Source organism: Chenopodium album, chromosome 3 (assembly GCF_948465745.1).
Source record: "Chenopodium album chromosome 3, dcCheAlbu1.1, whole genome shotgun sequence".
NCBI lineage: Eukaryota > Viridiplantae > Streptophyta > Magnoliopsida > Caryophyllales > Amaranthaceae > Chenopodium > Chenopodium album.
The window spans coordinates 60,018,502-60,035,707 of NC_137836.1; the positions used below are offsets into that span (position 1 = coordinate 60,018,502).

At 33.4% G+C, this 17,206-nt stretch overlaps 1 protein-coding gene across 1 annotated transcript; it reads left to right on the forward strand.

Moving 5' to 3' along the window:
* Positions 1 to 2,603: 2,603 nt before the first annotated feature.
* Positions 2,604 to 13,176, forward strand: LOC145624008 (COP9 signalosome complex subunit 3-like). The gene is made up of 12 exons (XM_081676934.1): positions 2,604 to 2,764; positions 3,142 to 3,331; positions 5,408 to 5,520; positions 5,608 to 5,854; positions 7,008 to 7,065; positions 7,234 to 7,323; positions 7,424 to 7,489; positions 11,587 to 11,676; positions 11,779 to 11,937; positions 12,135 to 12,256; positions 12,625 to 12,697; positions 12,794 to 13,176. Exons 2-12 carry the CDS (start codon positions 3,147 to 3,149, stop codon positions 12,860 to 12,862), a joined length of 1,272 nt encoding a protein of 423 aa, XP_081533060.1. The 5' UTR covers positions 2,604 to 2,764; positions 3,142 to 3,146; the 3' UTR covers positions 12,863 to 13,176.
* Positions 13,177 to 17,206: the final 4,030 nt, after the last annotated feature.

A 17,206-nucleotide genomic window follows, 5' to 3' on the forward strand; every position in this document is an offset into this window, starting at 1 on the left:
AATTTCTCTCCCGAAAAGAGGAGATAAACCTTGTCTTTCGAAGGAGGCCGGAAACTCTTTCTTTCAAGGGAGAAAAGTTCCTCCCTAAAGGAGGAAGCATTATTATAAAACCTAAAAAAACTAGGATTGGGGCTTTTCACCGGTTAAAACCGACGAAAGCCCCTTTAAAATTCAACAATGGAGGCTAGGGTTTAAGAGAGAGGAAGGAGGAGAGAGGAGAGATTTTTTATTTACTTATAAGGCCTACCCTACCCCATAATTAGACGATTATATAAAGGCCCGCCCAATTTATTTTTACTAGAGTGTACCCGTGCAAAATGTGCAGCTATTATGAGATTTATTTTATCAGTTCTATAGGGGTTATCCATTCAATTTTATAGAGGTAACCATGTTAGTCTTATAAGGGTTACACAGTGAGGGTTATAGGAGTGACTGTTCTTTTGCAACCAAAATATTTTTATCTTTTGCAAGTAGCTATTCGGTGAGGCCAGTCGCGCAAATAGAGTGTTGTACATTTTTTTTGTTTTGATGAATAGGGAAGTATGGGTGTGTTAAATCTATAGAGGTTACATGTTATGTGTTATAGGGGTTACGTAGTTAGTGTCATAGGTCTATTTTTTATCTTTTGCAAGTAGCTATTCGGTAAGGCCTGTCGCGCAAATGGCGTGCTATACATTTTTTTTTTTTTTTGATGATTAGGGGAGTAGAAATTGTTTGTAGGATAGTCCCCAAAAAATATGCATATAATTAAAGGTTTGGGGACTTAGAGTGCTATGATGAATTGTTGATAAAGGAATTGTATATCCATGCTAATGCACGACATGTATAACACGCGAAAGAAAATAAAACAAAGTGAAATGTTAGTATTGTTTTTTTAAAAAGTAAATTTTTATTAATTAATGCAATTCCTTGAAAAAAAAGGTGTAGTGGGATGGGTAGTTATTATCCTTATTGATGTTTTTTTTAAGTTAAAAAATAAATAAATAATAAATAATATAGTGGGATGGGCACTTGGGTAGTTATTGGTTTGTTAAAAAAAAAAAAAACTCAAATGCATGAGATTTGAGTATTGGTGATTTGGAGGGTTGTGGTGAATTAACTCTACAATTATATATAAGACTAGTTTTGTGCCCCGTGCGATGCCCGGGTTGTTTATTGAATTTTAAAATATATTTTTAATCTATATGTCAAATTTTAAACATATCATTGATACAAAATTAGTTAGGAATTGATAGTGTTTTTGTGACGATTTAAACTTCTAGACATGTAATGACTAATAATAATAATAATATTGGTGAAAAATATTTCTTGACTCGTAACCTGAAATAATAACCCTGCCTGAAATAACTGGTGACCCGACCTGATTTAAGGTCTACACACAATAATAAAATTATATTAGATTGTGAAGTATATTATTTTAATTGATTAAAATATATTATAAACAATGGATGTGGTACATTTTGAACTAATTCCTTCACTCCAGAAAAATATTTTAATACAAAAAATAAATTTATATGATAATTTATGAGAGTTATAATGTAATTATTTTTTGAATAAAATTATAATTCAATTGTACCTATGAAATATTGGTACTTTATAAAAAATAAAACTTTATATTAACAATTTTATCCTAAAATTCTATCAAAATTTGATTGAAAATAAAATTCTAAACTAACTTTTTTTATCCTACAAATTGAATTCGATATAACTCTATCTTACATGGCACGACAATTGGCGAAAAGTTGGAACACCAAGTGCCACTGCCTCATCGCCTGGCTAAAATTAGTTATGAATTTTAAGTTTTGTGCCCCGTGAGATGCCCGGGTTGTTTATTGAATTTTAAGATAAATTTATAATCTATATATCAAATTTTAAATATATCATTGATACAAAATTAGGGCATGTTCTCATTGACTGAACTTAGCTGAACTGAACTGAACTGAGCTGAACTGAACTGAATTTCAACGTAAGAGAACAGACCCTTAGTTATGAATTAATGTGCTTTTATAACGATTTGCTATCTAGTAGGCATGTTATGACTAATAATAATATTGGTGGAAATGTTCGATTTAATATATTAAAAAAATAAAAAAAATTAGCAAATAAATACATCAAATAAAATAAATGTTCAAAACCCGTTGGGTTGACCCAAACCCAAAACTTTGGGCATGGGTTGAACATTTCTTGACTCGTAGCCTGAAGTGATCCAACCGATGACTCATGACCTGACCCTAATTGACAGGTCTACACAGTGATAAAATTCTATTAGATTGTGAAGTATATTATTTTAACTGATTAGTATGTATTATATATGTATGTTTTACACTTTAAACTACTTCCTTCACTCCGAAAAATATTATGATATAAAAAAAAAAATTATATGATAATTTTTGAAAATAATAATCTAATAGTTTTTTGTAAATAAAATTATAATCCAATTGTATTTTATCGAAAATAAAACTCTAAAATAGCAATTTTATCTTAAAATTCTATCCAATAGAATTCTAAACTAACTTTTTTATTTATCTTATAATGTCTATTTAAATATATCCAATGTGACACGACACTTGGCGAAAAGTTAGAACGTCAAGTGTCGCTGTAACTAGACGGATCCAAGCCATTTATAGCTATGGCGGGTCATGGCTTTTAACAAGGCTCTATTCTACCTCTCTCAGTTATTCCATTGAAGCACACTCAACGTTCTCCATTAAAGCGCAGTTCACGTTCTCTGTTGCTGGTATCCCCCATTGAACAAGCTTCTAAGGTAAATTGTTTGTTGTTGTTATCATCATGTCAATTTCACAATCTAGGGTTTATATTTTATCTAGTCTAATTTAATCATCAGTGCTTTAAGTTTAGGGTTCGTAAATCTCAACTGTTGGTTCTAAATTCTTAGATTACAAACATCATAAATCTCAACTATTGGTTTTGAATTCCATATATGTATTTTTCGATATAATTGAATATGAAATTAGATATTTTTCGTTAATGTTAGGACCGAATTATGAAATTGGACCTTTTTCCCCTAACATTATGTGATTGTTTGAGCTGAAGTTGATAAATAAATCAAATTTGCTTGTAATAATACTATTATGAAATTGTTTTTTCCTCTCACTGTATGATGCTCGCGAACCCCCACAGTCGGCATGGATGCGGTGGAGAAGCTGGTGGCGCAAATCCAAGGGCTATCTGATAGCGTAGGAGATTTGAATCAACTACACCTTTTCCTCAAACAAGCTGAAGACTCTCTTCGTCACAATTCCTCTCGGTTGGCTCCTTTTCTTCATCAACTCGATCCTTCCGTGCATTCGCTTGGTTATCTCTACTTATTGTAAGCCCCTTTCTATTTCCAACTTTATTTTATTTTGTGTACAATTAGTTTTGCGATGGGATTGAAGGATGACATTGTGTTATTGTAGTTAGTATTTTTTTTTACTGATATGATTGTTCGTAAATTTAGCATGTTTTGAGTTTGTTTCATATGAATCTTGCTATGTTTTTAATTATTGTTGGAATGAAGTAGTCATAATTAGTTTTTCATGCGTCACCACAATTAATTCAGGGCTGATTTTGAGCAATTTTTTGAAAAGGAGGAAGTAGTATTTTTTTGTGTTGGCAAGGGTTAAAATTATATATATAATCTGACTGCGAGTTTCCCTGTTCACGCTGTTATTTCATTGGCTGGGGAAGGGGGGGGGGGGGGGGGAGGGGACGGGCGGTGGCTCTTATTTTCTTGTAACCACATTGTTAGGAGTTCTATCAAAGTATAAGCATTTGAGCTCAAGCTTTGAATGTAAGAACAATTTTGGCTCATATTTGTTTGATGATAAATGAAATCGGTTAGCTTCCACCTTTACCTCGTAAACATTATCCCTGCAATGGTGTAAAACTTTCCAATCTTATGAAGGACACTTCGGGATGTTGTATCCTATCATTGGAATCAGATAAAACCAAACCACTTTTTATAATCGCCAAATTAATTAAAAGCTACCAATGCTTGCTTTATAATCAAATCCCACCATCTTCATCCAACCAATTGAGTATCACGAGTAGGCAATTCCAAGTCCTTCTGTACCGTGTACTAGCTACAGCATTAGTACATTATCCCCTATACTCAATCATCGAGCAAAGCTTACCATTCACCAAACTTGTGCGAAACAAGCTCTCTCACTACCAATTCTCTTCAAGTAGTGTCGTTTCCATGTGTAAAGACCTCAAAATCTTCACATGCCAAGTTTCGTCCTTTCCATTTGCCACAATAGTTGAGAACATCCTTTCCATTATCAAACCTGATATGTGGTGTCTTGTACAAAGTAAGAACACAAGCCTCTTCTTCCTTTTCTTCCTTTGCCGCATCATTAAAGCTTGGTAATCCTTTGAGGTTTCTTTCTATGCTTGACATTGCTGAGCAATATGATCATGTCCTTACACCTGAAGCATTGTTTATCCTTTATAGCTAATTGTCCTTGTGTTAAGGTCGAGACTCGGAGTTGCTAATTTCCATGAATCCACTAGAGCTTGAGACCTTTTTTTTTGGACAGGCTTTTGGATTTGTTCGAATGTCCTTCTATTTTGTTTGCCAAAGTTCATGCCTCATCAAACGACTAAAATTTTGTTGCAATTCTACTTGATTTGCAATCTCATTATCTAGGTCATTCAAGAGCAATTTTATGTTCATCCCTGACTTTACATTCACATGCTAATGATAATCTTTGTAATTCGTTGACATATTGCTCTATAGACTAGCAATTTTGTTGTAAACAATATTTCTTTTGTTACTTAGGCACATAGTATAAGAAAAATATATAGGGTGTGGATCAAAGTGAGGATTTTACAATAAAACCCTAGCTATTTCTCTGAAACACTAGCTTGGTCTCTTATGATTTTAATTCAAGCTGACAATTGATTTTTTAACCTATATATATGTTTATTAATGCCTAATGGCTTCTTACTGATAAAAATTAAGTTAATCATGGGAGGAAGATTTTGTGAAATGCACTGACATCTCCTGGCAATTGGCAAGGGCCAGGGGGGCAGAGTGTTTATTGCTGTTTCTGAAAACCATCCTTTTTATATGAATCCAGAACCAACCTCTTGGATTTGTTAACGCCAAATATCCAGAGGATCACTTTATGTAGTTCTAGAAAAGATGTGCAAAAGCTGGTGTTGGTGGTTCTTTACCACATTTTAGCTTCAACCATGTCTTTTTTAGTACCTAACATGTTTGTAAGTTAGCTGGGTACTGTATGAATTTATTGTTTTTATCATTTTTTTAATGTATAGTGATATGGCGGTACCTATGTGTATGATGCCAAGCAGGACTTTTCTATTTTCTTTTTCCCTTATTCACACATGTAATCTCCCTTTTCTCAAGAATAATCTTAGATTTTATCTATGTAATTTACAGGGATGCTTATACACATTCAGTATCAAGAGATGGAGCTAATGAGGTGGTTCTATTGGTGGCTAGATTTATTAGTTCTTGCCTTGCTGAGCAGATCCAACTTGCACAACATAAGTGTACGTATTTGTATAAGGATATATATTTAGTCAAAACTTGGTAGTCTTGTAGGTATAATCTGACTATTTGAAACTTTTCTTTGGCAGTTATTAGTGTCTGCAAGAGGTTTAAGGACCACCTTATAGTCCTTGAGGCTCCCATGAGAGGTGTTGCCCCAATGCTGACTGCCATCCGTAAAATTCGCCCTTCTTCTGAGCATCTGACTACTCTGCACCCCGACTTTCTTCTTCTCTGTATATTAGCAAAGTGCTATAAGAGTGGTCTATCCGTGTTAGAAGATGATGTCTTTGAGGTTGACCAGCCCAGGGATCTATTTCTCTATTGTTACTATGGGTGAGTTGCTACTATCATTGGTCTTGAATTTTGTTGACGTTGTCCTATCTCTATGCTTCTCTAACATAATTTGGTTTGACCTTGTCCCTTACCATGAAACTTTATGAATTAATGACTAACTATTCGTGCCAAAGATAGGAAATAAAAGCAGGTACATTATGCATTTTAAGGATCTAGAAAGTTGGGAACCCTGTAGGATATTTAATTGATCTTTTGACAGATATATATATATATATATATATATATATGGACTAAGGCATTCTAGAGATAATTCAGTCATGGCAACCTTATCTTGATTAAGAATTTGAGATTGTGAATTGAGAATAGAGAATCACATCCTAGTTCCTAGGCGCGATTTAACTTTGAAAATCAATCTTACACTGATTATAGTGTTACTGGTGGTGCCTGATGAGATGAAAGCTTCAACTATACTGTTATGCTCAGAATTGAATTTCTAGATTTGGTATAAATAATTAATTGCATTGATGGTAGAAAATAAGTGTTGGCAAGCTTGAAAACCCCAACGTTGCAATTAAAAAAGAATGGAGGATATATGACTACACTAAGGTCCTAACTGGCCAACATTGGGAAGAAAAAAAAAATCAAAACCATTTGCAGAGATGCTTTCCAAATTTTTATCATATACATTATTAAGCTTTATCTTTCTTTCTGCAGATTGAGGTACTCAAAGTGACTCTGTCTAGTTATGTCAGACATCAGATTTCCTTGTGTTTGTTTTGAATGTAGTTTTATTATGAATTCAGATGAAATTATTTACTTTTTCCACTGGACTTGGGAACTTCTATGGTGTACCCTCCCATCTGAAAGAGAAATTGCTTTTTCAGATTTATTGTTAACAAGTGCCTCTTTATTTTCCTTTACATTACTTTTGTTAATTTCTATTTTTAGATTGGAGATCTTGACGTTGTGTTGAATAAAAAAGCTTTTTTTTTTTTTTTTTTTTTTTTTTTTTTTTTTTTTTTATTTAATTTTTCTTTGCATTACTTTTGTTCATTATATTATTAACTTGGAGATTTTGTTGGATAAAAAAGCTGAAATTATTTGAGCTTTCATTGTGAGTGAAAATCACCCACCTCAATCAAATTAGATTGTTGAATTGTGATGAACTGAGTATTTTGATTTTTAATGGTAGGGGAATGATCTGTATTGGACTTAAGAAGTTTGAGAAAGCATTGGAGCTTCTTCGCAATGTGAGTTTTTTCTTTGACTTAGAGTCCTATATTATTTCTGATTTCTCAACTTATGAAAATTGCTTTTATTCTGTAAATTTAAATTTCATGTTATGCATGATGAGAGTTAAGGCACAGTTTATTCTCTTAGTCCCTGTGATTATGGTGCTATTACAATATTTTTTGCAGGTTGTTACTGCTCCCATGTCTACATTAAATGCAATAGCTGTTGAAGCATACAAAAAGTACATATTGGTTTCACTAATCCACCATGGGCAGGTAATTATCTCTGTAAATTAGTGGGTTTGCATTTCTTTCTTTGGTACCCAGAATCTAGATTTCAAGGTGCTAGCTCTGACAATTTTATGTCTGGTGGCAGTTCAACACTCATTTTCCTAAGTATACATCTACGGTTGTTCAAAGGAGTATCAAGAATCTAACTCAGGTAATGTTAAGCACATGAGTAAAGAAATTGCATTCTTTGTTCTGTTGACAAGAATTTGATGATTATGGGGTTGGGGGAAGGGAGAGGGAAAGACATTTTTCATAACTTGCTGATGCTTCACCTACCACCTTCAGTCACAGTACATGATATTTGACTACAGGTCCACGCTACGGTTGATTATAAATTTATGGTTGTATTCAGTATTACCTTTTTTTAAAAAATTTAAAAAATAGTGCATCTATTTTTTTTTTCAATAATAAAGTCAAACGTTAAAAAGGTGTGTAAAGGTAATGATATTCGTATACTTAATGTTCTACATTGTTTCGCATAATGATCATTTGTCAAAATTAATGTATTTTTACAATAATCTTGTTATGCTATCTAGCTTTCAAGAAATTATTAATGATACCTTATACAATAATGACTTTACGATAGGAGATGGCATGAACAATTAATGTGTACTATACACTCTTTCAAACGATGGAAAAAGTAAACGACAATACTTTATGTAATTGACCACAATAAAGTTCAACAATATTTATAAAATTTTCATATTGTACCATATTTTAATCTACATTAAAATAACTTATACATAAATCAAACCTATTGATTACTGCCAAAGAAACTACAGAGATACTACATGAAGGTAGAAAGCTATAAATGGAAGGTAGAAATGTTGCGCCACTACTTATAATTTTTTGCATCGTAAAATTTTGTGTCATTTGACAACCACTACCCTTGTCACTCACCTCTACCTAATCCCCTACGTTGCCAAACACCTTAAATTTTAAGTTGAGTTTTGAATTTCACCTCTAATCTCCGAGTTTTTTTTATTGGGGTTTTGTCATAACTAGAACATAACTGTGACATAGAACCTCTTCTATCAACAGTGAACTTCCGGAAATTGAGTTTTATCTAATCTTGCTTCAAAAATAAGGCTTTGTTCTTTTTGCATTAAATTTTCTGCATCTGAACTTATCTGAATCTGTTAGCACTTTGTTGACATTGTGTAGAATTATTTGCCTTGAGATAACCTTTAACTTGAATGTAATTTAAGGACGTAGTAGTAAAAAAAGAACTCTTGGTAACTCTTTTTCAGACTTAGTTTGAACTTGAACCTAATTGTCCTAAGACTTATTATTAGGTTAAACGGACAAGGCCTTAATCTGCTGCAAAAAATTAACACACTACGAAGGGGAAAAAAAAAAAAAGACTTAGAGCAAGTTTAGCCCAAGTCTTAAGACTTGGGGTGACATCATCATTTTAAGTCTTAAGACTTATGCTTAAGACTTTTCCCATTTTTCTTCAAAAATCTCAAGCAAGTCTCAAATTGAGTCTTGAAACTTCAAGACTCAACTTAAGACTTGAGATTGGGACCCACTACTCACACCTCACTTTTATTTTTATTATCCTTTTTTTTTTCCTTACACTTTTCTACATATAATATGTCAAATATTTAAGTCTTAGGGCTAAAGTGATAAATTTGTGTAAATCTTAGTGATTCTTAACAAGAACTTGATGACATCATTTTCAATTGGGACCACCAAAAATGATGTCACATCCAAGTCTTAAGACTTTGGGCTAAACTTGCTCTGGACCCATATAATAAATCAGTTTTTGAAACAAATTCCAAGTGTTAAGGCATGCCTTAAACTCTTAATGTAGCCTAATAACTTATCAAGGAAAGACCAAAAGAGCTAGCCAGTGGGTAAAATCAGATCCTTCTGTTTCAAATATTTTCAACTTTGGGAATAGGATTTGGAGCTCTTTCATGTAATGTGCATTATGCTCCCATTTGTAGAGATAAAATCATCATGTGTGTTATGCTTTTTTTTTTTTTTTTTTGGTTTGTTTGTTTGTAGTATGCAAGTACTTTATTTGTACTCTTTTCTTGAGTTGATACTTTTCTTGTGTTACCATTGGATACATCCTAACCACCACAATCAATTCAAAATTGATTTATAAGAACAGAGATAGGAAAAAGAAACTAAGTTCAATTGACAACATGATGATAATGGTCCAAAGTCATGGTTTTGTTGCTTTTGTCGGACATGATATGATGATAATTTGATTAATAATGCTCCTAGATGCCAAAGAGATAACAACTAGTGGTTTCCAGACAATGAAGGAAAGGTCATTAGAGCATGAAACAATATGGATTATTTTTGGAGGGAAGTCTTTAGAGAATGCAAGTTACAGTATGATTTTTGGGAGTTGTAGGGCTGACTGACTGAGGTAGAAGTGAGATTCATGAGGTTTGGGAAGAGTTCAATGCGCCCCCCCCCCCCCAATAAAGGGGCATTGAACCAAACAGAGGAACCTGTTCTTTTCCTGCCAGCCCTATATAAACACCACTTTGACTTTGATGCTATGATTGAGTAAACGTCATGGTGTTGGACCTGGCTGTCCTTTTTACTTGAGGTTATATGAATATTCAAGGAATATGGCTTCGATGGCTTTTTGTAAAACTTAATGTTGATAAAAGTGATTACTTATGAAGGATTTCAAGTGTGGCTTAAAAGGTGAGTAATTTGAAATATAATCTTTAACCTATATATATATATATATTTGTTTCCAAGTCATTTCTCCTCTCTCTCACATATGAACAAAAGACAGCCTAGGTGCTTTGCCTTGGGAAAGGAAGTTAGAAGCACGAGCTGTCTAGCTTTGTGCATGATACCCCTGACCCATGCCTTGGTTTGCCTGGTGCCTGGACATGTTTTTCAAACCTAACTGCGAGAGGGTGATAATGAATTTGTTCTCCACCTGAAATAACTAGTGAAGATTTGATTTTATTGAAGTCTGGTATGTCATAGTCTGATCTGATGTAATTATCTGACTAAGCTTTGACCGTATTTTTATACTAATGTATTAGAAGAATTATTAAGTGAGATCTTGTTACATTCTTCTCTCTGCATACTTTCCAAATATGTAGTTATCATAATTATTATGAGTGTGCAGATAAGATGTTTAGTATTAAGTACTAGAAGTTTTTATCGAAATCTGAGAAGTTCAAGTAAAAAATTTTAAAATAAGTTGAAGTGAAGAAGCTCAACATTTTAGTATTTAAGTATGATTGATGAACTAGAACATGGAATTTAAGAGTTCATTCGGTATCACTGTAGTTTTCAGTTTTTTTTTTGTTTTGTGCAAGTATGATTGATGAACTAGAACATGGAATTTAAGAGTTCATTCGGTATCACTGTAGTTTATTTTTTATTTTTTTATTATTATTATAAAAATAAAAAAATAAAAAATAAAAAAAAAGCCATATGATATGATTTTCTGAAAAAATGAAAATTAGTCAAATTTATATCACAATTTTGAAAACTGACAACAAATACAAACTACTTTTTCTTGTTTCTTGTTTTTAGTTTTCAAAAAAACAGAATAAAAAAAGAATACAAATGAGCCCTGATAACTTGTAACTTTTATAATACATTTTTGAGCTGATTTATCATGTTGTATCAAATTTTGCTATCATTGATTTGATAGCCAACATATTCTGTCACAAAGCTCCTGATTGGAGTGTCATGAGTCAGTTATCTTTTGTCTATAACACTAGTCCTTGTGTGCATCATTGGCCCTTTTTTGTTTAAAGTTTGCTTTCATATACAGTATTGCTTTCGTACTCTTTGGCTTAGGAAGCGCTCTCCTTTCTTGGTTTTAAAAAGCGCGCCTAAGGCATGCCTAGGCACGCCTCTCTCCCAGGCTTTGGGAAATGCGCTTTAGCTAGGCGAGGCTTAGTCACCTATGGAAGGCGCGTGCCTCGTGCGCCTCAAAGCGCCTTTGCGCCTCAAGGAAAATAACTAAGATTGAAGTTATAAATTGAAGAATGATGGACATTTTTTCAAATTAAGACTACCTTAGCTTTACATATATCATTATTTAATTTATTATAAATCTTTTTAATTGGTATTAAGTACAAGCAAAGTAAAAAATAGTTTGAAATAAATATATACATACATGCACCTTGCATAGAAAAGGCGCGCGCCTTCGCCTTGCGGCATGCTAATGTTAAATGCATTTGATAATCTTGAAATATAGTGTTTCATAATATTACTTCAGTGAAATTCGTCGCGTTTACCTGAATGCAGGTGTACCTTGAACTAGTAAATAGTTACAGCAATGGGAATATCGCTGAGCTAGAGACATTTGTTCAGGTGAACAAGGACAGGTTTGAAGGGGTGAGTTATTAATATGGTGACTTGTGAGCTAGTCTTCATTATATACTTGATCAGTGGGAAGCGGGCTAAACTTTACAAACCTTTTCTCTATCTGTTTTCCAGGATAACAACCTTGGATTGGTGAAGCAGGTTGTTTCATCCATATATAAGCGAAATATCCAGAGATTGACTCAAACATACTTGACTTTATCTCTTCAAGATATAGCCAATACAGTGCAATTGAACAGTCCCAAGGAAGCAGAGATGCATGTACTTCAAATGGTAAATTAGACTATTTATACAATTCTGGAGCCTTAATGGCTGTGGACATTTTAGACATTGCTGTTATCATTTGTTATGCTTGGCTTGTCAGTTGTCACGAACATCTTTAGTTTTTGTAGGTCATCAAAAATAAATTATCTATTGTAAGCTTTCTTATGTATTTATTCATTCAAACACTAGTAATCTCTTTTTATCAGATTCAAGACGGTCATATTTATGCTACAATCAACCAGAAAGATGGAATGGTTCGATTCCTCGAGGACCCAGAACAGTATAAAACATGTGAGATGATTGAACACATAGATAGCTCCATTCAGAGGTATTTTCTTCAAGTTATGTATATTTTTGTGATTTTGTCCAATGTCACAGTTGTTTGAGTTGTTATCAGTAGATCATTGCTGGTCGTTACATTTTATTGCCTTTATAGTTTTGTTTTTGGTATTATGCCTCTATGGTTTTGGTTGGCTGTAATTTTACACTATGAAATGATGAAGGGCAGTAGCTGAACTGCTGAAATTTGTAGTTGCTATCGTTCTGGCACTGCACAGTTCTGGTTTCTATTAGTTTATGCTAAGATATTATTTGTTTTTCAGGCTTATCTCCGTAAGTTACTGTTGTAATGTAGGGATTTGAACTGTTATTTAGTTCATAAAATGCTTGTCAATAACTCCTGAAATTTTTTTGAAGGATAATGGCTCTATCAAAGAAACTAGCTTCTGTAGATGAACAGATTTCGTGTGATCCACTGTACTTGGCAAAGGTAAATTTGATGTCTTAGTCTGTGTGAAGATGCTGGTCTAACCTTAGTCCATTACTGCAACTAAATGATATGGATGACTGGCCTTGTACACAACAGGTTGGGAAAGAACGGCAACGCTTTGACTTCGACGATTTTGACAGTGTGCCTCAAAGATTTAACATTTGAGTAGAAGAATCTACTATACATGTTGGAAGCTACATCCTGCTAAAGTCTGTGCATTTCTTGTAGGACAAAGGACAGATCAACTATTTAGATAGGACCTTTATGATGCCAACTGAGTAAATAATATCCTTGTTTCAAATCTGATGAACATTTTTGTTGAATAGTCTCTTGCGTTTGCTTCCGTACAGTCAGTTACTACTGTGAAAATTCTATGCTGTCGGTGTTCCGTTTAATGTTTTGCAATTAGGGGCCATTATGTACTTTTGAGTTTTCAAGATTATGTAATGAAAATGGGTGGCGTCTGAGTAGTTAGTCTACATGACTGTACCGGTTAGATAATTAGAATTGTCTAACAAAATTCAATTTTTGTTGGAAATTTTGAAAATAATCACCCCTCAAAATGCCCTGATTAGAAGCAATTGCCCTTTTTTGAATACTTTACATAACCATTTCTTAAAATTAGAAAATTAAAATAAATTTAAAAAAAAAAAAAAAAAAAAAAAATAGATGTCATCACCCATTGTTCAAGTCCAGCTATTTTGTTGACCTAGGGTTCACATAACAATTGGTCTAAACAGCTATTCTAGCTCCTATTAAGAAGCCTAATTGCATTAAGAGCCCAATTACAAATGCGTTTCAAACAAAAATGCCGCTCACACACACAAAGTTTACAGAAAAACGGTCACTTTCCAACCACCATATTTTTTTGAAATATAATTTTTCAAAACATCATTTAGTCATTTCAAAATTTAATTTCTAAATTCAATTTCTCCTTATTGTAATTTTCTCTCTCAAAAAATAAAAAAAAAGTTCATTCTCTCTCCTCTGTGATTTTACCTCACTTACAATATGAGAAAACGCTATGGATATTTGAGAAGAGATGAAAAATCAAACGGAATCTCCCAATAAAAGGTAAATTTTTGTGAATATCACTATTTTTTTTTTGAATTTATGTGAATATCACTTATTTTTGTTTGAATATTGTTCGGTATTCTGTTGTTCGAAATTTTATTGGAATTGTTAAAAAATTTAGTGAAATCAAACGGATACCTTATTTTCATAAAATGTTTTGTTGTTCATATGATAAATATTCTTAGAGAAGGTATTGCGTGCGTACGGACGCACGAACTGTTTGGTGCGAGAGGCTTGGCTGATATATTTTACTCGTTGCCGATATGTGTTGGCTGATACGGTTTTTGTGTTGGCTAATATATTCCTTTTGTTGGCTAATGTGGTTTTTTTTTTTTTTTTTTTTTTTCCTTTTGTTGGCTAAAATTAGACATAATTTAGCTTATATGTTTCTTTAGTTGGCTGATATAGCTGATATGTATATTTGGGTTATATGTTTCATTTTGTTAGCTAATATGTTTATTTTGTTTGCTTACTTGTTGCATTTATTTGCTGATATGCATCATTTGTTGGCTGATATGCATCCTTTGTTGGTTGATATATTCCTTTTATTAGCTGATAAATACCTTTTGTTGGTTGATATACTCCTCTTGTTAGCAAATAAATATATTTTGTTGGCTCATAGATTTCTTTTGTTAGCTGATACGTTTATCAATATATGATATTATCAGACATAAATTGGCTTATATGTTATTTTAATTAGCTAATATGGGTCATTTGTTTTCTTATATAATTAACAACATAATATAACATAGTGTTGGCTGATATAATGTTGTCTTCTTCACAAAATGGCCATTTCTCTCTTCCCCATGCATTCTTTCTCTCTCTTCTAATCCTATGCAGCCCCCACCCATCACCAACACAACCACAACCACATTCTCACTCCTTTCTCCGCCCCTGCCGCCGCCCCTTACCACCATCACAACAAAGTTCGCTCTTACTCCTTCCCCCACACTGGTTGCCACCACCAAGCGAACTCCCCTATTCCCCCAATTCACCAACACCAAATTGCACCACCAATAGCAACCGTAAATCCACCGGGCCGCCTCATATACTCCCTCATAGCCCGCAATTAAGCCACCACCGAACTCCAACAACAACAGCACACAGCCACCATCAAACCATCACCTGCACCGAATCGCCACCAGAAACAAACTCCACAATCAGTCACAACATCCTCACCGCATCAATTCCCACAACCACCGGCAGCAGCTTCGCACATCATGAATTTCAAATCGCAATTCGTGAATTTGAGATCGCAATTTGCGAAATTAGTAGTGCAAAATTGCAAACCCATAATTGCTTCCAAGTAAATTGCAAATTGGTAGAAGAAAGAGGAGAGAGAAAGGTTCAATTTTCCGATTTTCAAGGAGAAGAAAAGTGAAAAGGCGGAAAATGGAGAATGGCCGCACCAAACATTGGGTGTGGGTGGATGCACCCAATAGTTTGTGATATTGCTAATGTTCATAAAATGTTCTCATCTTGTCTGTTTATGCTTATGTGCATATTTTGAATGCTTATGTTCACTTTTCTGAAATGCATATGTTCATATTTTTTTTATGTATATGTTCGCTTTCTTAAATGCTTATGTTCATATTTTGAATGCTTATGTAAACTTTCTAAAATGCATATGTTCACTTTTTTGAAATCCATAAGTTTATATTTATTTATGTATATGTTCACCTTCTAAAATGCTTATGTTCATACGCATTCAAAAATTGAACCAATGCATATGTTATATTTTGAATGCGTATGTTCATTTTCTAAAATGAGTATATTCATAATATTTTTTAAAAAAGGGTTATTTATATTTCAACTTTCAACCTAATAAAATGAACATTTCATAAAAATTAAAATATATGCACAATTTAAATAAATGAACATTTAGTATAAAAAATTGAACATGTCAAAAAAAGTTATGAACATAAAAAATGAACATGATTTTTATATAGGTTCAAATTCATTGAATATAATTAACGAAAAATAAATATATAATAAATTGTTGAAATATGTTCATTTTTACTAAATATTCACATTTGGTGTACTAAATGTTCATTTTTATATTACTATATGTTCAATTTTTTTTTTTTTTATTATTATTATTTTTTTTTTACAGAAATTGTACTCAAATTCAATTGTAATTATTCAAACTCTAAAAAAATTGAATATAATCTAATTAACCTTGATTCATCATAGAAAAAATAATTATTGATTAGAGAAAATATTTATTGATTTGTAACATGATTGAGAATCGAGAGAGAGAGAGAGAGAGAGAGAGAGAGAGAGAGAGAAAATTGTAGGAGATTATAGGTACTAATTGCGGAAATAACATGAATCATATTCACATAGCACCAAACCAAGGATCTCATGCATAACACATAAAGAAGTAAGAATTATACCTTTGAAGCGTGATTCCACGGTGATCGAGCAAGAACAAAAGGGGAGATAAAGAACCTCAAACGTGATTCCTCTACTTGGTCCACGGGCACAGATTAAGACCTCCACTAATGCTAGTTAGTCGCGAAAGAACCCTTCTATCGACCTTCTACGGAGATGAACGAACAATGAACTAGCCAAGAACCACCGCGCAACACCACGTGAGCCACTAGGGGTGGCCGGCCGTGGGTGAGAGGGGAGAGAGAGAGGCGTGCGAGTGAGAGAGAGAGGGATGAGGGCTTTTTGGATGTTGGTTGCTTAGATTCACAATTCACTGTATGTTAATTGTGACTTCCTTAATCAACCCTAGGCATGACTATTATTTATAGATCATATCTCTAAATAATAGTCCAAGTCCAAGCCCAATTCCTAATCCCACTCAAACTACATTTAGCCCAATCATACTTATGACTAATTAATTGCTCATGAGGCCCATTAATGGGCCTCTAACTTGCTTAACCCATTACCCTTGTGTGTGACCAATATAGGATCCACTCTAAAGGGCTTTGGACTATTTGACTAGCCCAAAGGTCATCTCTCATAGTCTAGCAACAGAGGATGACGCCCCAATAGAATAAACTTATTATCTCCATAATAGTGATCCTTGATACATCTAGTAATTGCACTTATCGAAGACACAATTCCTTCAATCTCCCACTTGTCTGAGACAAGTGCGCAATATTCAAATTCCTTAAGTCATTTTGTGTCGATTTGATAATATGATTGCATCTTATGTAATCATTATTAATCTACAAATCATTTCTTGAAATCTGAGTTAGAATTACAAAACAAATGGTTACTATGTAACACATTTGAGCACGGCCATGCATTTTCTGAATTCTCCCTCTTCAAGAGGCCAAAATAAGACACATTCCTAATTAAATAGGAAGACTCTATCCAATCTTGTGGCAACCAAAGCTCCCACTCAACTTCTGAAATAACCAGGAAACACCTTTATAATCTCCAGTTACGGGAAGACGTTTGAATGTACCACAGTTATAA